This window comes from Magnolia sinica, chromosome 11, assembly GCF_029962835.1.
Source record: "Magnolia sinica isolate HGM2019 chromosome 11, MsV1, whole genome shotgun sequence".
Taxonomy (NCBI): Eukaryota; Viridiplantae; Streptophyta; class Magnoliopsida; order Magnoliales; family Magnoliaceae; genus Magnolia; species Magnolia sinica.
The window spans coordinates 65,025,857-65,050,519 of record NC_080583.1 but is presented as its reverse complement, the minus strand read 5'-3'; the positions used below and the strand labels follow the sequence as shown (position 1 = coordinate 65,050,519).

Below are 24,663 nucleotides of genomic sequence, written 5' to 3'. Positions count from 1 at the left end.
GTTGGTGACTCAACACCGGCCAGCTAGCTGGTGTTGAAGCTCCTTGGGCCCACCATGCCGCTCATTTTAGGACATGATCCTAAAACCAATCAAATCTAAAAGTCCAAGTGGACATAACACAGGAAACATGAGAGATTGGACACTTACCGTTGAAACTTTTTCGAGGCCACAGAGTTTTGGATTAAATTAATATTTGTATTTTCCTTTCATGCGGGGTTATGCGATTTTATGAACAGTTTCGATGGCAAGTAAGCTTTCAATCCCCGCTGTTTTCTGTGGTGTGGTCCACTTGAGCTTTAGATCTACCTCATTTTTCATAACACGCCCGAAAATGAGCTGGGAAAATGGATGGACGGCGTGGATAAAACACGTACATCATGGCAGGGCCCACAGAGCTTTGGCTGGTTGGTGTTGGGGTCAGCAGCCAAACCGCGTCCAACGCTAGCTGGCTGGTACCGCGTCCGGCCCATTGCCATCCGTACCCATCGGTTCGATAGAAATGTCGGTGATATGGTTCGAAAGGGAAACTGTTTTTCATTTCTGATGAAAAACAGTCCTTTTTCCTTTTATCAGTTCTGCTGTCTATTCATGAGAAAGATGGGCTCTCCTTCGACGACAGTCGCTCGGATCTGTTGCCTCTTTCTGCTTCTCTCCGTCGCTCGCTCCAAAACCCTAAAAAGAGACGGTATTCCTCCCTTACTCTCGTTCTTCTTCCTGATGCTATTAGATCGTCGTCTCTTGGAAATATTAGGGCCTTCTTCTCTGGATCTTCGATGGTTGATCGAAATTAGGATGCATTTGGATGTGTGATTTACCTGAATTGCGATAGTTCAGTTCAGTAACAAAGCGGCAATGACGAAATTTCAATTCGCTTCTTCCGTACTCATATTTCAATTTCATCTGTGCTGCTTCTTCTTCATTCTCGTGATTTCATCTTAGAGCATTGCTAAGAGGCTTAATTGGTGAGCTAATCCCCGTGCAAGATCTGGGCTGTTCATCATTAGCGGCCCGCCGCGTGTTTTCTGGGGCCTGGAAATTGGGCCAGTCTGTTTAATATCTGGGCCAGAGTTGTATGACGAATTTGGATTTCTGGTCTGTAGTGTTCTTTTCGTGGAACTTTTGCTTACCTTGCGTGGGTATGTACTGGGGTCACTTTCTCTAAATTCAGGAAACGACTTAACATGCACGAAATCCACCCTGTCCATTAGGTGCATCACCCATTGTTCATCCTTGATCCCAAAAATCAGGCTTAGTCAACGCTTAGGTGGGCCACAACATAGAATTATGCTTAACAATCTCTAAATTCACATAATGTGGCCTACCTGAGTTTTGGAATACTGTGATTACTGGGTAATTATTTCCTCCCAATGAGGCAAATCATATGAATGGATTGGATGGCATACAAACACCACGGTGGGCCCTACACAAAACTAATGGTGGGTATCCCATCCCAACTCGTTCCTAGGTTTTGGCCTACCTGAGTTATGGATGGTCATGAACTTTGGGTTCGAAGATGAAGATGAGGCAGCAGATCCGATGGATGGGGTGGATCTCATGAAAATTCCACGTACATGGCTCTCCGCGCATGAGTTTCTGTACCGCAGCTCTTTGGCCTTCCTGAGCTGAGTTTGGGCCTCAACAAAGAAATGCTGGGGCTCAACTGAATTATGGATGGATCTCATAAATATTAATGGAGCATGGTAGAAGAGTTGGCTCTGAAAAATCCTGCTCCCTTTAGTAGCTTTAACATTTCCTTGTCCTCTCAATGGAATTTAGTTTCCATAATTTTATTTGGTTTTGAATCTAAGCTCTGTTTCTGTTTTGGAACGTAGTGAGAGAAATAAGCTTGCTTTCTGGTTCTTCATACTCTAATCTATGTAAATTTGGGCATATCTTTTGTTGACTAATCTTGCACATGCTTTGAGAATTGGATCTGTTTTGCCATCTCACTTGATTGGATAGAAATAGGTAGTTTGATATTTTTTTGATATGGTAAGAAAATTTGGTTTATCTTACTTCCATACACGTGGAACATTAGTAGCACAACCCAAGCCATTGATCTGATGGACCATCATATGAAGGGGCTATTGCCTCAATTGCACAGCAATCAGAATAAGTTAGCCATTGCAATGGTGGCCTTCAAATGGGTGGCAAGAAATGGTTGAGCAAAGGAAAGGGCATTGATCATGCAATACTGCAAATGGCCCACATTTGATGTGAAAAGTTGTACTGATTATGCAGCTAGGACGATCACATCATGGTGTTGTTTGGGCTATGGCCAGTCTACATGGTGCCTGCCAAAGCAATGCTTCTCACTGCCCTACATGTGTGGCAAGTGTATGGTGAAGGTGATGGAGTAGGCTTAAGCCTCCATCTCCAAGTAGGCTTAAGCCTCTATATATTTTCTGTATTTCTTTATTAATAAAAAATCAACTTGTACTTGACCCTTATATTTTTCATATGATCTCTCAGATACTTGAATGTATTAATAATAAAAAATCAACTTGTACTTGACCCATCTATTTTTCGCATCTTCTCTCAGATACTTGAACGCATTAATAAAAAAATCAACTTGTACTTTGACCCTTATATTTTTCATATGATCTCTCAGATTGTTGAAAGTTGTGATTTCTCTCAGAAACATTGTTAAAAAGATTGTGATTCTTTTTCTGATGAAATTCCTCCATAGGTTCAATCATATGCCAGTTCATCTAATGGGATTCTATGTTTGTAACAAATTTCTACTTCTGGCGTGAATATTCTTCTTGTTCTTTTTTTTTTTTCAGCAGCATTGTCATTATTCAACGTTGGCAATGGATATTGATCCATAAGTTATTTTTAGAAGTATATACAGCTACCTGTAGCTATCCACTTTTACATAGACATGTGGTAGAACTAGTGTTCGAAATATCGATACTATCGGCCGATATATCGGCCGATATTATCGATATCGCACCCCTGCGACACGATACAGTCACGATAACCACCGGAAGATACCAAAAAATTCAAAATCCTAATATCGGCCGATATATCGTCGATATCGCACGATATATCGACAATATGGCGAGATTTCCTCTCCATTATCGTCGGAGACAAATGCACGGACAGAAAATCGAATCCGACTTGTGGAGAATAAAAAAAAAATTTGAATTAGAAAAAAAAGAAAAAGAAATCGGAGCGTACCTGACTGGAGGTGGGCCACTCGACAGGTAAGTAGGATTTTCTGCAAATTTTCTTCAACTTCTCCCTTTCTTGGAGATTCCGGCGAGGAATCAGGCCGTGGTCGACATTTCCGGGTCACAGGAGAGAAATCTATCGACGTCCGAAGAAATTCAAGCGAAATCCGGAGAAATCCTCTCCGAAATGTCGAGAAATCATCGTGAGATATGAAATTTCCTGGATTTGGGCGAGATTTTAGGGGAACCCTCACTGCGTAGAAAAACAAGAGCGTTTGAGCCCTCTTTTAGTGATTTTGGGTTGGGTGGTGTACCGTACACCACCGAGGGTTGACGTCATCAAGTGTTGTGGGTCCCATCATAAGGCATGCGTTATATCCAAACCGTTCTTCCATTTGGCGAGCTCCTTGTAAGGCTTGAGCCGAAAAATAAGACAGATCCAGAGAACAAGTGGACCACACCCCAAACAACAGACAATAGTGGGAGATTGAACGTCTACCATTGAAACCCTTTTGAGGTCAGAGAAGTTTTGGATAAATATGATATTTATTTTTCCTCTTCATCCAGCTCTGTGTGACCTCATTAACAGATTGGATGGAAAATAAAAGTCACGGTGGGCCATACGAATGTTTTAACAGTGAGAATCACTGTCCCACTGCTATTTGTGGTGTGGTCCACTTGAGCTTTGGATATTAATTATTTTTTGGCTCATGATCTAAAATAATCTCTCCAAATGGTTGAACGGTGTGGATATAATAAATATATTATTGTGGGGCCATATAACATTAAATCTAATCCAAAAGGAAGCGGATTGGCTGGTGTACCACACGAGGACGTGGATTGCGTACTACCCCCGCCCGTCCCTAGCTCCGAACGGGCAGGTCTGTGGTCGGGCCCACCGTGATGTATCTGTACATCCAAACCGTCAATCCCTTTTCTTATATTATTTTAAGGTAAAAAAGGAGGCTTATCTAACCCTCGAGTGTACCACACCAAATAATAAGCTTGATTGCATTGAAATGCACTAAGCATTAAATGTCAGTGGGATTAAATGCAAGAGTCATTTTGTAGGGCCCACCATAACGTTTATTTTCCATCCAATCTGTTCATGAAGTCACAAAGACATAAATTAAGAGGAAAAACAAATTTTATATTGATCCAAAAATTCCGTGAACCCCTAAAGGGTTTCAATGGCAGACGTTTAATCCCTCCATTACTTTTTTCAGTGTGGTCCACTTGATCGTTAGATCTATTTTATTTTTCGTCTCAAGTGGACTATACTCAAGGAAACAATGGTGGTTGAACACGGTACCATTAAAAACTTTTTAGGGTGCACCTTGATTTTCCCTATATTTTATTAGGCACTTAATTTATTGATAACTTCACGTAAGTTTGAATGAAGAGAAAAAACAATTATCAGCTTGATCTAACCTTTTGTGGCCCACTAATGGTCAATCATCATTGTTTCCTATGGTACGGTCCACTTGATTATTGGATCTGCTTCATTTTTTTTTTGAATAATGTCCTAAAATGATATGAAAAAACGGATGGATGGGGTGGATACTGAATATAGTTGTCATAGTTCAATCGCATAGCGCATATCTTAGTACAATATACAAAGGAAACCTATTATGACCATTTCTTTTTTCAGATTTTATGATTTAAAAGTGTGTATTAGGTCTTTTAAAATAATCCCTGAAGTTTCATTGAAAAAATCAACAATTATCTTAATGTTTCCCCATGTTTCCCAAAAGTGCGATAAATTATGCGATACAAACGATATATCCCATGCGATAACCGATACGTATCTGTATCCCAAGGGTGCGATACATTGTGCGATACCGATACATAGACATGTGGTAGAACTATTTCTGTAAAGAATCTACAACTGGCAGCCAAGTTCTTTCTATTTATACAATATGTAGCAGTTGCACAAGCTTCCTTATATATACAACAGGGTCTGTCTCAACAATAAATACAATTGGCAACAGGTACATGCACTTTTGCATGCAGTAGAAGTGATTTTTGAACACTGTACAGGCAGCTACATCTAACTCTGGAAACATAGTGCTTTTCAGCACTAGATATGCAGCCTTTTCTTTAGAAACAGTTCTTTGCGACATAATCTCGAAATTAGGAATATCTTCAAATAGCAGTAATGCAAGGGCATTTTCACACCAGGCTCGAGTGGGGTAGCCTGTGGGATGCGGGGACACACTTGGGGTGGGTGGCCCATGTGAAGCAGAACCCATGTGAAGTGGGGCTCATGAGGGGATTCGGCTGAGGTCCTAACCCATGCGATGTGGGGCCTGGGCTATGAGATAAAGGGATTGATTTACCACTCTCTATCAGTTCGAGATTTTAAAGCAAGTGGCTAATTGTCTTGCATCAAAGTGGTATCAGATCGGGAGGTCTCGTGTTTGAGACTCCTCACCGGGGGTGATTAATGCAGGGGCTTTCACATTAGGCTCGAGTGGGGTAGCCTGTGGGATGCAGGGACACACTCAAGGTGGGTGGCCCGTGTGAAGCGGAACCCATGTGAAGTGGGGCCTAGAAGGGGGTTTGGCCGAGGTCCTAACCTATGCGATGCGGGGCTTGGGCTATAAAATAAAGGGATTGATTCACCACTCTCTATCAGTTCGAGCTTTTAGAGCAAGTGGTTAATTGTCCCGCATCAAGCAGTTTATAGATTCAAATTGTCAGTGATAAAATAGAAACATTGGGATTTAATAATGGGTTGTTTGCAGTCTATAAAGGGGACTGAAAGCCATTCCCAGAAGATTATTCTGTGATTCCGTTAATGGGAAGATTTTTCTGACATGTTGGTCGTCTACAGTAGATGATTTTGGGGTCATCCATTCTATTTGGTAGTAGGGGCACCGGTGCATGTGATTCTTGATCTTGATTAGCATCTGCATGTGGTCCTTTTATTGTTGAATCATTGCCTCTCAATTTGATTATCCCGCTACTAAATAAAGAATCCTGATGATATCTGACTACCGAAACACCCCTTTGTACAGCCATATGAAGCAGAGTAAGTTTTGTGCAAAGAAAAAACCCATGGATATATACATACAACTTACATATAATCATCGTTGTCATCATCACCACCATCACCACCACCACCACCACCACCACCACACACATTGTCATTGTTATGATCATCATCTCACATGTGCACATGCACGGCCCCCGTCATCATTGTCGTCGTCGTCATCATCATCATCATCATCTAAGGTCGGATACAACTCTGTAACACAGACACACACACACACCCAAACAAAAAACATTTTGCTTATAAATTCCCAAAAAAAATCTGCCAGTTGGACTTGCGGGCCTTCACAATCCATTGTTTTGGCCATCTGGTTGACCCATGTGCCTTGCAAACAATTGGATGGTCCATCCCATTGGGTCTGTGGACTTGAGAGTCCAATGGGACTATACATAATGGCCTGATCTTTCTCAAGCAGCAGTTGGGTCCAATGGTGGACCCAAATGTTGATGCAACAGTCTATCTTGCATCATTAATGATTGAGATCCTGCCATTCTGTTTTCGTCTGTCTCTTACACCTTTAAAATTTAGTCTTTTGCTATCTTCATTTTGAAGTTTGATAGGCAGATTGATGTCAATGATCTTTTTAAGTAGGGAGAAACTTTAATTGCCTTTCGGGTTTTTATTTTATTTATTTATTTATTTATTTTTATGCACACCGGCACCCCACACATTCACACACCCACTTGCATCACATGGGCACTCCATCCCTGGTCTCAGTGTTGAAACAGAGTATGTCTACCACTGAGCCTTTGGGGTTACTTGTTAGTAAATTGCCTTGAACTCTGGTTTTATTGTCAATTGATCTATTTTTTACCTAATTGTTTATTTGGAAAGTGCACAAATGCGAATTTTGTGTCATTAGTGAACTGATTGTAATTCTCAATTAACTTGTTGTTTGGAGAGTGTGGGGTGTCCTTTCCTGAGTGATTGATCCAAGCCATCTGATCATCCACATAGGGTTGACCCCTTTCTGCCTGATTGAAGATCATATCCATTGGGTTGAAGATCAGGCCATGTAATCGTCTTGATTGCAAATGTGGATCGCATCAAGGATCCTGAATCCAGATTGAATCAGTTGAAGATATGAACCGGTCCTAATGAAATATCTGGACCAAATCATTGGTCTGATTGGATGATGGGGCCCACAGATCCAACCGCATGGCCTAGATTGACCATTGATTGGACTAGAGGGTCCACATGTCCGTCCAACTGGTGATATTTCTAGGGTTTTTTTTACAAACCACATAAGAGAAAAGGATTCCAGTTTTTTTTTTTTTTAATTATTATTATTATTTTATATATATATAAAGCAAGAGAAAAGCATTCCAGCTAATATTAAAAAAGAAAGAAAAAGGGTCTACAGTTCAAATCATGTAGGACAGTCGAATATGGGCTGTGTATACAACCTAACTCGTTGATTGTAATCAACTTTTTTTTGGGGTTATCAACCTGTCTAATAGACTATTACATAGCTTGATTGCAATAGCTTACGTCATGGTCTATTACATTGAGCCTTTGGGAGTTTTATGCTCTCATTGCCAGTCCCCAGGCTGGATCAAGGGGGGTCGTGTCAGGCTGACAGCCGGTGTCAAACTTATGCCAAAGCTTCAACAAGAATCCGAACAATATGACATTCCAAACTCATGCTTGGCATTTCCTACTTCGTGACCTATGGTCTAAATGAAGTTATGGCCCTTGATAGAGTGGAATGGCAGAAAGGGATTCATGTAGCTGACCCCATTTAGTTGGGATAAGGCTTAGATGATGATGATGATGATGATGGTGAAGTTTGGTTTCCATGTTTGCCTTGCTTTTCTTTTTTTTTTTTTTTTTCAATTACAAGCTAATTGAGAATAAATTGGGCCCGATACATGTGGGCCAATAGCAGTAGAGTATGGGATTTTATTCTAGAAAGTTTTGTTTAGGAGATTCCTCAGATTGTGAGGTTCACATAGGCCATACATATGACTGCGCTATGAGATCAATTATCGTATGAAAAGATTGAGTTAGGTTTCGTATGACTGAGAGTCTCAGTCTTATGCGGTTTCAAGTTTTATACTAGAAGGCTGTTGGGACTTGGGTCATCCCATAGTCCATTATTTGGGCCTAGGTATCAATCTTGTGGCAATCAATTGGAGGAATTCAGCCTAAAGGTGGCATGTGGTTGAGTTCTATCAATTTAAGTTCAAAATTTCAATTTTGATGCATCATGGAGCTGTCTCAATGGTAGAAGTCTGTTGAACAGGCCTGAAATGGCAGGTGAACTACAAGTTTTGGCAGCTGAATTTAGTATGATAGACATTCCCCTGAAAGCAAATGTGGTAACATTCTCACCACTGAAGAGTATGATCTCTCAATTTTTTTGGATGACGTTCAAAGTTAAATAGATGGAATTTGAAAATAGGGGGTTTCAGCATATTGTTGTGAAATGTTTTAGTTAAGAGACCAAGTTTGTAGAGTCAGATATTAGAAGGATCCAATGTTGTCAAAATCATTACCGAATCGCAAATTGTAGTAGGGGTTGAATCATATCGAATCGCAAATCGTATCTAAGATTATTTTTTTTTCTGATTTCTTAAGAAAAACATTTACAAAAAAATTTGGAAAAAATATAAGTAAATCAGAAAAGATAAAAAAAAAAACTCATCAATCATCCATTCCCCGTCAATATGTACCAAAAAGTAACACTTATCATGATATTATCAATTGAGAACATGTATATGGTATGCATATTTTCATGATAGCAAAGGATTCTTGTCTTTTTTCCTCTGTTTTCTTTTGTTGTCTTTCAAAAAAATTACCTTAAAAAACATACAAGACTCTTAATAATTTTGTTCTTTTTTACCTTTCTTGAGTGTAGAATCATGTTAGAAAAAGTGGCATTCGATTCCATGGGGTGAATAAAAAGATCTTGATTTCTTTGTTTTGGATCTTTGAATATCAAAATCCCCAAATCTCTCTCTCTCTCTCTCTCTCTCTCTCAAGAAAGAAAGAAATGAGGATATTTTTAATAAGTTAAACATAATAAGTTAAACAAAAGAAGGAAAAAATGTTTTTTAAGTAATTTTTGGGCCAATATATGCAGTCTACAATTATTGTATGATTTGATGTGTTAATCGTATGATTCGATATGATTCGTATGATTATTTCGGATTTGTGATTTGGGCGTACAATTCAAATCGTACACCCATATGATATGATGTGAATCGTATGGAATCATACGATTCTAAACACTGGAAGTTTCAATGGACATAACATATGATCTGGGCGCATATGGTATCGGGTACTTACTCCTCGGTGGTAGACTCACAAGAGTTTCAACACGAGGTCATGGATTTGAGTACCCTTTGTGGTGTGAGTTTGTGGGTGTGTGTGGGTTGTGAGCGCATGTGTAAAAAAAAGGCGCATATGGTTTCTTAACTAATTTTGTAGAAACTAGGAGTTCAGTAATTGGATATTTGGAGTGTAAGTTATGGGGTTTGTTAGACCATTTGAAAATGCTTCATGGAGTGGTTTGTCTTGAGGCATGATATAATTCAGTTTTAGTTTCCTTACAGGTGATTTTTGCGGTGCATTAATATTCAATTATGGGAAATTCCGACTGCCTTTGGATATAAGGTTCTCCTTGACCTGTAATCTGATTCCCCACCGATTAATAGGAAACGAGCATGATTTGTCAACAGAGTTGATATTGTGACACTAAAGGGTTTTGTTGAGCTATATCTTTTAGGTGCTATGGGGAAGAATTTCAGTAGACCATCTGATACAAACCATCCTAGACTGTAGAATTATGTTGTCTTGGAATTCCCTGGTAATAATTGTAAACACTGTTCCTTGGTTTCTTTTATCTTAGCATCTGCTGCTCTAAAACTGCTCAAGAATTTCCTGTGGTAAATCTGTTCTGTACAGTTATATTCGATTTATTATGTTAATTAACATTGCATGGTGAAAATGAGTGAATCCGGATTTGTTGCTGTATTTCTGGGAGTCGTGGGAATCATCTGTTGCCTTCTCAATGAAGCAAGTTTCTGGGTCGTGACATGTCAGGCTTTTATCTTTCTATTATCTTTCAATTTAAGATCTTGTGGGTGAACTAATGTGGCTTGGAAGATGTAGATTTGATGTTGGTAAATTAAAAGGAAGAGACAATCTCTAAAAATAAATGAATAAATAAAATGAACAAAAGGAAGAGACTCTTTGGGTTATTTGGGTTCTTTCTAATGGTTGAGAATGATATTCTTGTTGCAGTGAAAGCCTTGAATGAAATAAAGGCATCTCTGGGATGGAGAGTGGTCTATGCATGGGTTGGAGATGATCCTTGTGGAGATGGTGACTTACAACCATGGACTGGCGTTACGTGCTCCAGTCAAGGAGATTACAGGGTTGTGACAGAACTGTAAGAAAAACACATGTTATTTGCCTGTCTCCATCAGTCTTCTGTTTTCGATGTTGTTGTTGAAGGGTTCATTTTCTTTAAAGTACATTTTTAAGTCTGGATTCCAAAAGAGTTTCTTATAGCTTCAGTTCTGCATCCTACGAAGGTTTATTTGCATTTAATTTGTATTTTAACTGAAGATACCACAAATCCATGCCATAAGATTAGAGTGTTCAAGTTAGATTTATTCTGAATCATGTATCAAGTATGAGCGTCAAAGATGTGTTCAAGATGAGATCAAAATCTGCAAGCAATAATTGCCTATAGTCATAGTGGTCAAAATCCCACCATTTACAATTTCAGTCAAATCTTAGGAAAACAATTTTAATGCCACTTTGAATCCCTTTTTAGATGATTCCAGCGATTCTATGACTGAATCTTACGATTTACGATTCAAATTGTACTTGTTCTTTTCTTTTCCAAATTTTATTCCGCTTCCGTTTTGTCGTATCGTATTGTACGATTGTGGTGGACTTTGTAAGTGGGGCCCAAAGGTATATAAAAATCTTTTTTTTTTTTTTTCATTTTTAATTTTTTATACATTTCCCCCTTTTTTTCATTACCTTTTGCTTTTAAAACATGTAAAAGGTGCGCCTCTATCAGAAATCCTCATTTTCGTCTGTAGAGGGAGGGAGGGGAGGGACAAGAATCCTTTAACACTATCATGATGCATATTGATGACTTTTAAAATTTTCTGATTTATTTATTTATTGCTTTTTTTATTTTTAAAGAAAATCAGATAAAATCCTACAGTTTATGATACAATTTGCGATTTGATACAATTGAAATAATGATTTTGACAAAATTGCATATAATTTTGAAGTTGATCTTGAGATCTTATTATGACCATTCTTCACCTGCAGGGAGGTTTATGCTGTATCAATTGTTGGGCCGTTTCCTACTGCTGTAACCAATCTGCTGGATCTGACAAGGCTGTAAGACCCTCAGTGTTCTTGATCTTTTGATAGTATCTGTGAATTCTTATGCCCCCTCAATGTTATATAACATACGTACTCATATATCTCTCGATTATGAGCAAATACTCTCTTTTTTTCCCTTCAGTGAGTGTCCTTTAGTTCCATACACTTACTGGAATAGTAAAAAAACTGATTTTGAAGTTGCATAGGATCTTTGTGTTCACTTTTTTGTTATGCCAAGCCAATCCATGCATATTTTCCTTGTTGTGGTTTGTATGCATTTCTATGCATATTTTCCGATCATCATGGGGACAAGAGGCTATTTATCAACCAATATCTAACTTCTTTGTTGTGCAAGTAGGTAAAATTCTATAGAGTAATACACATGATGCATTGTGATCACCTGAATCCTGCACCCAATGTGCTGCCTTTTCCCTTCATGCTATTCGCCATCATACTCTAAGCATTTATATATAAAGATGTACTGAAAACTAAATATATATAAATGAAACCTTAAGAGTTGTTTTTGTACGTTGATCTCTGCCAATGCACCAAAACCATTTCTAAAGGTGCCTTGTCCTTGTACTGTGGGTTTGTTTCTTACTACCATGCGAGCTTAGGCAAACTTGTCGTGCCAACACCATTTCTAAATGGTGCATTGTCCTTGTTGTTGTGGGTTTATTTTTAACAACTATAAATGTATACATGAATGATCATTCAACTTAAAGTATATCAAATTACAACAGATACAGAGTTTGAAGTTACTTCACTCCCATTACATGGATGTTTCTTCTAGGAAATGCCTAATCTGTCCAATTTTTTGTTTGACAGGGATCTCCATAATAACAAACTGACAGGGCCAATCCCTGCTCAAATTGGACGGTTGAAACGTCTTAGAACACTGTAATTTCTACACTCATTTGTAGCTATTTATCACTTGGAATATTTTTTGTTTGACTTGTTCTTAGCACGGCATGTAATTCTTTCTCCTTATGCTTTTCTTTTAATTCCATAAGCTTGAGCAAATGCATAATAATCAGATATAAGCATTTTTTTTTTTTTGGAAATATAATAAAATCTAAGCAGTTATACAAATACATTAAAGAAATCAACATATTTAGCCTCTGAATTCAGTTTTATGCATAGATATTTAACATAGGTTATGAGATTGTCGAAGCAGAGGCATGTTATCTGAGGGAGCTGTGGTCAAGGAAGAAAAATCCATTTTAAATAACAGTATGAGAGTGTAGTCTTTGCATGCCCCTTCTTGCAGTTGCATTCTTACATTTTAGACATGCTGATGCAAGCTGGTTAATTTCCATTATCAATTTATGTACAATCTTTAAGCTTCCAACCATTATTCCTGCAAGGTTAGGTTTGGTAGGAAGGAAATGCAAATTGATGCAGGACAAATTCTGGCCATGCAATGATATTGTTTGAAGAAACAAGGGATAAAACACCGCTTGCTGTTGCTCCCTCAGTTTCTTAGAGGGAAAACTTTGTTGAAAACCTCACAATTCTTTGCCAGGAAATTGCAACTGCGTAAGCTCCGTAAACACAATTTGCAGTGGTATAAAACCTCAAATTGCATGAAGAACACTTTTCATTTGTAAAATCATAGAGCTGTCAGGTTTCCACAGTTAAAATAGGGCTGATCTTCAGCTTAGGTGGAAGTTCAATGCGATAGGCATTTTCTTAGAGTCGTTTTTTGACATGGTAAGGTCCCACATTTCTTGAGTGTATCTTGCTACAACCAGGAGTTGTTCTGGCTTAAATCAGACCATTGCCTTGTTGTGTCCTTGAATCCAAGAAAGTGTTGTCTTATGTCAGTTTATCCTTTGTGGGTCTCATTCCTCTGAGCAATATTACACTTGACTTCTTCATGAATCCCCTTGATATGATGCACAAAATCCTTAACATCTTGATTCAGTCTGGTACTAATTGGTACCTGTGTCTAGGGTGTCGAGGTTGAAGTCCATTGGCAGCTTCAAAAGTGGTTAATCTTGTAGTATGGTGTGCAGAAAAGAGTTGTAGGAAAATTTTTCTTGGGATATAACGAGATCCTTAAATTTCCAAGGCTTCTGTTGACCACTTCAGTCTTTCTGTTATTGGTTTGTGGATGATATGTTATGCCCTTGAGAACTTCAATTTAGTTCCCATCTTTACGCATATTCCCTTCCGGAAGTAATTCATCAATTTATCATCTCAGTTTCACACAACTGTTTTAAAACTCCATCTAGTTGCACCACTTCCTTGAAGAAGAGGTTTGCAATAGGCATACCATCCAACGTCTGCCTACCACTTTGATGCAATTGGAAGCACCAATTGGCTTTAAATCTTTTCTATTCCATTTCACTAAGTTCAAACTCTGCAACTAAGATGGAATCAAAATCAGAAAATTCCATATTTGAAAACATGAAAGAATGGTTGTGGGAGAATCCCTAAAGCCTCTAGTCAAGTACTAAGATCCCTAGAAATTCCCTCTCTTGTACCAACAAGTGACGAAGTTCAAAGATTATTATTATTATTATTATTATTATTTCTCCAATGCATCATGCTAACCAATGTTCCATGAGGCCTTTTATGAGCATAAAACAAAAGCAAAGCCCGAAGGTTAAGTGAAATAACTATTTTGCCCACACTTATTCACATATAACGATAAGGTTTATTTAGTCATTCTAATAATTAAAGAAAAAAAGGCACAAACATGGAACATAAAGCTTGTCATGCATGGGAACATGTGGGTCCCACACATGAGATCATGTGGCCATACATGTGATCACATGGGTCCCACCCTATTTCTCTTTCATTCATTACATGAAGAGGGTTCATTTCCATTATTGAACAACTTCAGTCTTGTTATCTTTCCCTGTGGCCATTCCTCTAACCTGCTTGCACTGCTGGGTTCTTAGGATTCGTTGATAATACGGTTTGAGAAGACTAGAACATAATACATGTCAACATCACCCTACCCTTATACTAGCCATTTGTGGTTGGCTTTATGGATCCCGTTTTGCCAATCGATCCTATCGAAGGCCCTGTCCTTGGTAAGTGAACAAGCGTTCATATCCATTCTCACCACCTGAATCCAGGTCCTTCTAGATCTTCCTCTCATCCTCTTTTCAGGTCCCTCTGCCTAGTCACCAAATCAATCTTCGGCCTTTGTCACACATGAATGAACTATCTCAATCTGCTCTTCATTGTTTTACCTCTTATTATGACTACTTTTTTGCTCGGACATGATTCATGTAATGAGATTTAATGCAGCTATGTGAACTAAGTGAATGTGGTTTATGAATCAAACTAATCTAGAATGCTAGCTTAGAGAATCCATTCCACAAGTTGAATGAACGCATGGCAAACAAAACTCAGCAAATTGAAATCAGCGGGCACTCTGCAAACCATGGATTTCAACCAGAATCCAAACTGAACTGAATTGTTAATCACAAGGCTTCTTAATAAAGTTATTGTTGCCTTCCAAATTTGTTTTTGAAACAGAGGACTTCCGATCATGGTCTGCAAATTGAATCTAAACTTAACCAAATTGCAAATCTGGCAATTATGATTATAGATCCAAAACTGGCCTAGACAAGCGATGTTACTTAGATAGTCTGATATGAGCCATGACGCACAGATTTTGAAATCCTCAGGGATGGGTATGAGCATAGGATCCGGTTGGGTATTGCTCAACCATACCTGAGTAAGTTCTCATAAAAAAAATACAACCAGACCTGAGTAATTTATTGTAGACCAAAAAATGCAATGTTTTTAAATATTAAGAGAAAGTATGTCAATATTATTCTATCGATAAAAGATACTGAAATGTTAAAATTATAATCAGGTCCTTGTAGCTTGAGCATGTAGGCCTATACCTGAGTAACATAGAACATGAGTATCTTATCCTGATACTCAATTTGAAGGGTAAATTTTGTATTCACAAGGATATAATCAATATGGTATCCATATTCCTGCGCAGTATAAGACATCTCGTACAACAAGAAACTGGAAATGATCCAAACAAGGTTTGCAATGTGAGGAGAACGACAAAGAAAGGGGTGTGACACTCAATTAATGCCTTTTAGCTTATTCAGGTGTGGCTGCAGGGCTATTAATACACACGAGAAGTGGGGAGAGCCTCCAATTCCAGTACATGCCTTAAGGAATTCACAACATTGTTTAAAAGCTCGCCAAGTCTATCGACTCAGCTTGATTGGTGTTTGAGTTGATTCAGCGAGATTTTTTTTCCCCCACTGAGTACTGTTGGCAAGTTGAGTAAAAAATGCCTGTATGAGAAGGAAAAAGGGGTTCATGGAGTTGAGATTGCAAGGATGTCTAGACAAGGAGGCTTAATGTCATATCATGCAATGCGTGTGCAATTCTTGAAGGGATTAAATAAAACCTCTCAAAATTTGTTTTGGAGGGGCATGAGGAAAGCAGGGTTATTTAATGGTTATGTGGAGGAATATAGGGTTAATCCTTTGACATCAAGATTTGGTAGATGTGTGTGTGTGTGTGGGCGTATGAGCTATAAATATTTCATTTGGAGATTTAGGAATTATTTAAAGTTGTCTCTAAGACATTAGAGTTTCAATTTTCAGGAGTCCTTATTTGTTGAAGGGAGTAGTTTCTTTGTAGGTTTTGGGAACTACAAGGAGGGTGTCTTACGTTAGTATATTAGGAATTCCTACAAAATAGGATTTTATGGGCGATCAACCAAAGAAAGGGAGAAAATGGACGGGTTATTTGGGTTGTGTGATTGGGTTTTTGGAGTCTTTTAAGTATATGCATGACAAGTAGGGTGAGTTTATGCATGTGAGTTTTACCTGTTGGCTGGTTTCATTCTTATATTTTGAATTAAAAAAAAAAAGAAAAAAAAGAAAAAAGATTTGAGTTCTTAGGAGAGAATTCTTACAGTTTGTTTTGGGGAGGGAAGGAAAATTGGTCGATTAATGGTGACTATTTGTATGAGGTTTAATGTAAAAGAGTGTTAGCCTCTATTTCTCTATGTTGTAGAGAGCCTTGATGGGACATTGAATTGTAAACAATAAACGTGTGGTTCAGAGAGAGACATTGTTAGGTGGAGTTTTATGTCTTGGATATAAGAGTTGCTATAATCTGGAGTCCTTATTTGTTAAATGGGGTTGTTATTGAGCTGGCTTAGGGAAATACAAGGAAGGTCTTGGAGTGCAGCAAATTAGGAAAGCTTACAAAGGAGTTTATGGGTGGACAACCAAACAAAACAGAGAAAAATGGAAGATTTATTTGGTTTGTGCGACTGGGTTTTTGGAATCTTTAAGTTGTTGTCAGATTAGATGAGTTTATACATGTCTGACTCACAGACTGATCTCACAGTTTGATTAAAAAAGTTGACTAATTAGATGAGGATTCTTTTCTTCTATTTGGGATTAAACCCAAAAAATCTAGGTGGAACTCTCTGGTATATGTGGATCCATCTTTCCCATCTCCTCATAATTTCTTCTTCCTATATTATCTCTCCCTCTACTCCATAAAACCCAAAAAACAGTTGCTGATGGCAATATATCGCAATTCTAAATTCTGGTCGATATTATATCCATACATTTGTGAACTGGTTCACACACTATTTGATAGATAATTCTTTATTTAAACTTAATTTACTGTTAAGTATAAGTTGTTTCTTGATTCTGATACGCTTAATTTCCTGTTAAGTATAAATTGTTTCTTGATTCTGATACATATTGATGCAAAGAAACATGCTTCCTATTTGTAGTCAGTTATCCATACTTTTTTTTTGGGGTCATTTACTGATTTATTTTGTTCCTTTTAGAAATTTGAGGTGGAATAAGCTACAAGATGCAATTCCTCCTGAAATCGGTGAATTAAAGAGGCTGACACATCTGTGAGTATTTCCAATATTTTCACCCTGCGTATTTGGTTCATCTTGTCCTGGAGAAAATTTGTTTCTTTCCATCCAACTTCCCTTTCAGATTATTGACCGAAACTTGACAGGTACCTGAGCTTCAATAATTTCAAGGGGGAAATTCCCAAGGAGCTTGCAAATCTACCAGAGCTTCGTTATCTTTATCTTCATGAGAACCGCTTTACCGGCCGAGTTCCTCCTGAATTGGGCAATCTCCCATACCTCCGGCATTTGTATTCTCCATCTCCTGTGATCTGGATTCCATATATGAGCATGGATTTTCTATCTTATATATGACCATTCTCTTGTTGTTGTAAAAAGTTGTTAAACTACATTTTATTCTTCTATTTTGCTATTCTGTTAATCTAAAGTCTGTTGCAGAGATGTTGGTAATAACCATTTGGTGGGAACCATAAGGGAGCTCATCCGTTTTGAAGGAAGCTTTCCCTCTCTACGCAATCTGTAAGTGGATGTTAATATTAGCAATATGCAAGGGTTGGTGACATATCACATAAATACAAAAAACACACTTTCCTAATGCTTGCTCACATGAATTCCTTTTTTATTTCTCACATGAATTCCTTTTTTATTTCTTGCATTAGCTTTTGATATCCAAAACAAGGAATCAAGTGCTAGCAGTAAGTTTACATGATATATTTTAACTTGAAACAAGATTTAGTACATTTCTATTTTCCCTTCCATGTCTTCTTGCAAGGTCGTAATGGGAACACCTTTTTTTTTTTTTTACACACGCACCCGACACACACCCACACACACCGTCGTGGGATTTCACCACCCATGGGTTTCGAACCCAAGACCTCGTGTTGAAACTCCTCGGAGTCTTCCACTCGGGCAAGGACTGGAACCCCTATGGGAGCACCTTATTTCATTAATGAGGCATAATATGCTCTTCCTAGCTAGGGTTGTAATTGGGTTGGGCTGGCCCTTGCCATACCCAAGTCCAGCCCACTTTGGCCAGGCTAAAGTTTTAGGCCCAATAAACCAAAGGCTGGAAAGCATATAAGTTCAGGTAGCGGGGCACCTAATTGGGCGGGACTCAGGCTTGCATCTTGACTAAACACCCAACAATTAGGCCCAACCAGGCTTATTTAACATGGGAGAGCAAAGTATTTCACTGGCAGGCCTGTTCTGGCCTGTCCCCTATCTTGGTTCCTTCGCTCACTGGCTGGGCTTGGCTGGGCACGGGGCTCAGGTGTTTAGCTCATGGTCTTGACCTGGATGTGCTTATGCTCGGCCCTAGTTGTAAAACATGCAGCTTGGTCATTTTTAAAATTTTCTTCTATTGGAATTTTTGCATAACTGTCTACTTGGAGTTGTTCAATTTCCAATGGATTTATTCTATAATGTTTGTATTTAGGTATCTAAATAACAATTTCTTGACTGGAGGTATACCAGCACAGCTTGCAAATTTGACGAATTTAGAAATACTGTGAGTATCGGTATCTAAAATGAAATTGACTACTTAAAACCCTGTTTCTACTGCCTTTTAAAATTAACTGTGATGGTCTACCTGCAAATGTTAAAATTTCTAATGTTTCTTAATCTTTGGGTTGCAGATACCTGTCATACAACAAAATGTCCGGGATCATACCTTCTGGGCTTGCCCATATTCCTCGATTGACTTACTTGTATGCTCACCATCTCTATCTTTGACTTTTACTTTTAATGGTGGTGGATCCCTTTTTTTTTTTTTTTTTCTGAAGACACGGGGTGTCCCCACCTCTTTTTTTTTTTTTTTTTTTTGAAGTGAGGCTAATCCCTGCGGATACACGCAATCACCCACAACCACGTGTATCGGGTAAAGCCAAGGAGGGGAATCGAACCCTCACCCATAGGGAGCAAACTTACGGTGAAGACCATTCGCCCAAACCTTGTTGGGTGTGGTGGATCCCTTTTTATTACTTGCTTATTATTTTTTTAGAGGATTTCTTAGTGTGCCATAACCTTCTTCTTCTTCTTCTTCTCCTTTTTTTTTTTTTTTTTTTCCGCCAATGCCCCACTATTTTCCTCTATTATTTCATCGGTTTCTATCCATGAATGTGCAACTCTGAGTCCAAGACGTGTCAAAGTGCTTTGGTCCAGGAATATCTAGATGCCGCAATGGGAGATTCAGCCAATGATGAAATGTTGATTTTATTCCTCTTCAGTGTCCATTGCAGTTCACTTTTTCCTTTCATAGTGGGTGGGGGAACACCGGGCATGTTTATCTATTTGCATGTATGCGTTCTATGCATGCAAATGTATGTTACCTGCATACATCTGCATCTGTGTGTATTCTTGTCTTCCACTTTTCAAATTGGGACATGCACACACACACGCACACACACACACACACACGCACGCACAAAAACACTTGCCAATTGCATGAGACATGGCAGAATCATGCATATGTTTCCAGCAATACCATCTTATGGGAGACTAACGATGATTTTTAGCCTTGGTGAGCTTGCGAATATGACTATATGAGGAGATATGTGGTCTTGGTTCTAGGCAAAATGTTTTGTCTGCTCAGGCTGCATTTGGATGCATAAATGAATTCAATCACAAACTTTCATATCAACAAAAATCATTGCTGTTGCCTGGCTTTCATGATCAGGAAGTGGCACTCAATTTGCAGTTTCTTAACTTATGTTCCTTCCATTTTCCACTTGAAAGTAACACAATTTAGTTTGGAGACAGTCCATCAAGACTGAATGCTAATCAATCACAAATCAATTTGATAGGCATCCAAACACACTGTGATTTAGGTAGAAAGTTAATGAAATTGCAGACACTCTTGAGAATAAAAAAAATTTGTTGAAAAAACTAAGGTAGGGCATAGGAATCTTGATACAGGCCAGAAGGCCCACACCCTTGATTGGGTTCTTTGCATTGCCTTTTTCCTGATGTAATGTTTCTTGTATTTTCTCTCTTTTCTCTTCTTTTTTCCCACTTCTTTTTTGCCTTTCCTTTCCTTTTTTAAAAAAAAATTAAGAAATAAAAAGACCTTTTTTTATTTTTTTATTTTTTAAAAAAGAAGAATAAGAAGAAAAAGGCTGCATGTCTTTCTATGCATGTGTGGTTCATACGCTCATGTTTGTATGCAGTCATCCAAACGCACCATGATTTAGGTAGAAAGTTAATGATATTGCAGTTGCAGACACTCTTGAGAAGAAAACAAAAATTTGTTGAAAAAACTAAGCTAGGGCATAGGAATCTTGATACAGACAAGAAGGCCCACACCCTTGATTGGGTTCTTTGCATTGCCTTTTTCCTGATGTAATGTTTCTTGTAATTTTTTTTTTTTCCTTTCCTTTTTTTTGAAAAAGAAATAAAAATGTCTCATGTTTTTTTTTTTTTTGGAGAAAAAGGCTGCATGTCTTTATTTGCATGTGTGGTTCATATGCTCATGTTTGTATGCAGTCATGAAATCATGTCCACATATATTTGTATGTAATTGTAAAGCTTGGTACTCTGATTTTATGAGTCAATGAACACTTTGTTAGGTTGGCTGATCTTTTGTATAAACTGAAACCTGGAGTTGGAACTGAAAATCTGGCTCAACTGAGTTATCCTAGCTTAGTTCTAAGCTAATTAGCATCTAAGAACATACTAGTGTGTAAAATATCCCTGTAAATATATGCATGCGTGTCCAATCATTTTCAAGTTTTGCACTTAAAAATGACATGCATTTTCAGGTATTTGGATCACAACCTATTTACAGGGCGGATTCCGGATGCCCTCTATAAACACCCCTTTTTGAAAGAATTGTGAGTTTCTCTAACTCAAATGATGCGGTTAATGCTGTTTGAAACGCTTGGGAATAACTTCACTTGATTATTACATGTGTGGATGCAGATATATTGAAGGCAACCAATTCAAGCCTGGGGTGAACGGTAAAGGCGGTCACAAGGTTCTTGAGGTCTCGGATACGGAGTTCCTATTTTAATTTGCATTTTTATATTCTTTTAACTGTTGTTGGATCACATGTTTATCATATTTGGTCTTGCATGCTTCACTGGATGAGACCCTCTTGCAGCCACAGTAGGATGGTTGGAACCATCCATCTGCTGGGGAATGGATAATCCTCAACATCCGTGAGTGGCATTGCAAATGAGAGGATGGCACACAAATGTAGTCCGTGACCCAACATATATGGGCAGGACATCTTTTCAGTGTTTTTTCTTGGACGTTGCCCATCGACTTTGGTTCCTTGTAGCTGGATGGTTCTCATCATCTGACCACAGCTGCATGTGGCCCAGTCCTGTGATTGACGGGTATGTACTGCTGCACATGCAAAACAAACTCCCAACCATTACGATACCACTTGATAGTTTGACTGATTCAAAAGGCCTGTTCCCAAGCTTCTTTTCCCACTTGTATTGTTTATTAATGCATCAAATCAAAACCTTACCAGTTTGGTGATTTTCTTTTTTGGTTAGTAAATTTATGGGGGAACATAAAGATATTCTTATTGATGTACATCGTCTGATGCTGGACTGTGAAATGATGTTTTTTGCTCGGCTCCATTTATAATGCAGGTGGGGACAACCTTTCAATCATCCAGGTTGTTCATTTGGCATGCCCTGACATGCCCAAAGTCTCCACCATCAGATGATCCTAGCCATTCAATGGGCTCTTCCATGTTTTGGCCCCCAGTTGACTGATCTGGATTATGGAAAGGTGGGCCCTCAATAGTTTCGGGGCCAAGTAAACAGAGTGCTGTGTTGCTTACCTGAGCATTGTACATTTCATCTTCATTTCATGCTGCTTGTGGTCTGGCTCCGAGGGCGTGGGTTTTTTCTATTGTCTACAAGTGGTGCCCCGTAATTCAGTGATCCAGACCATTGGCGGGTGTTGCTCTGAACTGTGGATTGGACTGACCCATTCCTTGAAAACCCTGCAATGAAAGATTTTCAATACATATCTTAAGCCTTTCCCTGAGAGAAATGTCCAAACGATGTGGCACGTGCGCTTTCACATCCAACCGGCTTCTTTCAGATTGCGTACCGAGTAACTCAGTACTTTTTTATGTGCTGAGGAAACTCTGTTGGGCCCACCGTGAATGTATGTAGTTTATCCATGCTATCCATCCGTTTTTTCAGCTCATATCAGGGGTTGAGCCTAAAATTGAAGCATGTCCAAAGCTCAAGTGGACCACACCACAGGAAACAGTGGGAATAATAATTTCCACGGTAGATACCTTCCTAGGGCCTCACAGTGATGTTTATTTGTCATCCAACATGTTCATAGGATCACACAGACATGGATGAAGGGAAAACACAAATATCAGCTTGATCCAAAACTTCTGTGGCCCCTAAGAAATTTTCAACGGTAGACGTTCAATTCACAATGCTTCTTGTGGTGTGGTCCACTTGAGATTTGAATATGCTGCATTTTTGGGTTCAAGCCCAAAAATTATCTGGTAAAATGGATGGACCGAGTGGACAAAATGCATAAATCACAGTGGTGCCCACAGAGTTTACTCAGATCCGCTTCCCCCGCAGGTTGTTACCCGAGTGGTGGGAAAGGCGGGTCCAACCAACCATAAAGACCACTTTGGTTGAGAACCAGGGTTGCCCCCATTCATCAGGAGGGTTGAATAGGATGAAATGAAGGGAAGGTTGATGGAATGGCCCACCTAATGACTGGATTGATCCGTCTCTCCCCAGCTATTATCGTTAATGGTGCGGACCATCTTTTGCACGGCTCAAATGTATTTTGAAGTCACAACTGAAAGCTTAAGGCTGGCATTTTAAGGAAATGTTTGGGTTGGGTTATGGTGGGTCCCGATAGGGCAATGATCTTGATCACTGAACCACGTGGCCCAATCAACGTTCTGCTACTGAGCTACAGGTTCCAAACCGTAAAGAAAAGTTGATAGCAATCGAGGCATATTAATTACCATTTGTTTGGACGTATGGTAATTTACCGTAAGTTTGATTTTTCGTGGAGCCCACCAATGATCTGTAAGATGAATCCAATGCGTTGCATCTGGTGGTGTGTTTCCCCATGCCCACCATACACCCCAAGAAACATCTTATTCCAAAACTCACTGTATATGGAGCGTTTTCGTCTGTATACCTATCCAAATTGTTTATAGGGTGCGTCTTATCAAGATGGACTACCGAAATATCTAACTGAACCTTATATATAAGGTGGGCCACACCTAGGGGTGTACATCGAGTCAACCGAGTCGAGTTGGCCTCAGCTCGACTCGGCTCGGCCACCAGCTGACCTTAGCTTGAACTCGGCTTGGCTTGGTGCTCGAGCTTGATTGGCCAGCTCGGCTCGGTTTGGTCAGTAGCTCAGGCCAGTTCGAGCTGAGTTCCAGCCAAGATCAAGCCAAGTTCACTATTGCAGCATTTTCACAAACACCGGGACTGCACCTTCAAAATCTCACTATTTGAGACAGCAACAATGGTTATAAGTATTTTATCGAACACATTTTAAGTAACATAAATATTTGTTTTCTTTTTTTAAAAAAGGTGTTAGTTTTGTATACATACCTTCCTCGTGACTGGCCACACTTCTTTGAGTCATTTCATCAAACAATTGATTAGCAACATCAACGGTAAAGTAACCGAGTCACTATACTGGTTCAATTCGAGTTTGATTTGAGCTAGGTTCGTCTAGCCGAGCTGAGGCAGCTCGAACTCATTTTCAAGCTCAAAAAACTAGCTCGACTTAGCTTCGAATTAATTCTAATCAAGCTTTTTTGAGTCTACTCAATCGAGCTAACCGAGCTAGCCCGGTTTGTGTACGCCGCTAGTGATGCTTAGCTCGCTCGGTTTGTGTACACCTCTAGTGATGCTTGATACACAGGTGCATGAAATAATAAAAGTGGTGTATATTAATTTACATTAAACATAGTAAATTAAGAAATTTACTGTATCTCAAGTTAAAAATTAAATCGGTTAAACATTCCTAATCTTTGATCGATGGACACTTGTTTGTTGAAATCAGACCATTAGATGGTTTTTACTTTTTAACCGTTCAATAAATGTCCACCAAAGGTGAGAAAACCAAACAAGGGTACATGTATTCATGACATATCTAATAGTTTCTCTAACTTGAACAGTTGAATTATCCGTATTAAAAGTACGTACTTTTTAAGTAATAACACAGACTTTGTTTCAACGGTGAGATCATGGGATCGATTGATTGCACGTGTAAAGTGG

The 24,663-nt window shown here is 38.8% G+C and overlaps 1 protein-coding gene across 2 annotated transcripts; it reads left to right on the top strand.

Moving 5' to 3' along the window:
- Nucleotides 1-508: 508 nt before the first annotated feature.
- Nucleotides 509-21,964, top strand: LOC131219249 (probable leucine-rich repeat receptor-like protein kinase At1g35710). Of its 2 annotated transcripts, XM_058214297.1 has the most exons (11): nucleotides 514-685; nucleotides 10,480-10,627; nucleotides 11,530-11,601; nucleotides 12,415-12,486; nucleotides 17,390-17,461; nucleotides 17,572-17,715; nucleotides 17,864-17,944; nucleotides 18,861-18,932; nucleotides 19,060-19,131; nucleotides 21,181-21,252; nucleotides 21,341-21,964. In XM_058214297.1, the coding sequence occupies exons 1-11, from the start codon at nucleotides 544-546 to the stop codon at nucleotides 21,429-21,431; spliced, it is 1,038 nt and encodes a 345-aa protein (XP_058070280.1). In that variant the 5' UTR covers nucleotides 514-543; the 3' UTR covers nucleotides 21,432-21,964. The 2 variants fall into 2 exon arrangements, with proteins under 2 accessions (XP_058070281.1, XP_058070280.1); XM_058214298.1 differs by lacking the exons at nucleotides 18,861-18,932; nucleotides 19,060-19,131 and having other exon boundaries at nucleotides 509-685.
- The last annotated feature ends 2,699 nt before the right edge of the window (nucleotides 21,965-24,663 follow it).

Bases quoted from the DNA above. Each gene is read 5' to 3' on its own strand.
- LOC131219249 (XM_058214297.1), top strand. From the start codon at position 544: ATGAAAAACAGTCCTTTTTCCTTTTATCAGTTCTGCTGTCTATTCATG. The intron at 17,462-17,571 runs GTGAGTATTTCC...GAAACTTGACAG, and splicing joins TTAAAGAGGCTGACACATCT to GTACCTGAGCTTCAATAATT. The intron at 18,933-19,059 runs GTGAGTATCGGT...TTTGGGTTGCAG, and splicing joins TTGACGAATTTAGAAATACT to ATACCTGTCATACAACAAAA.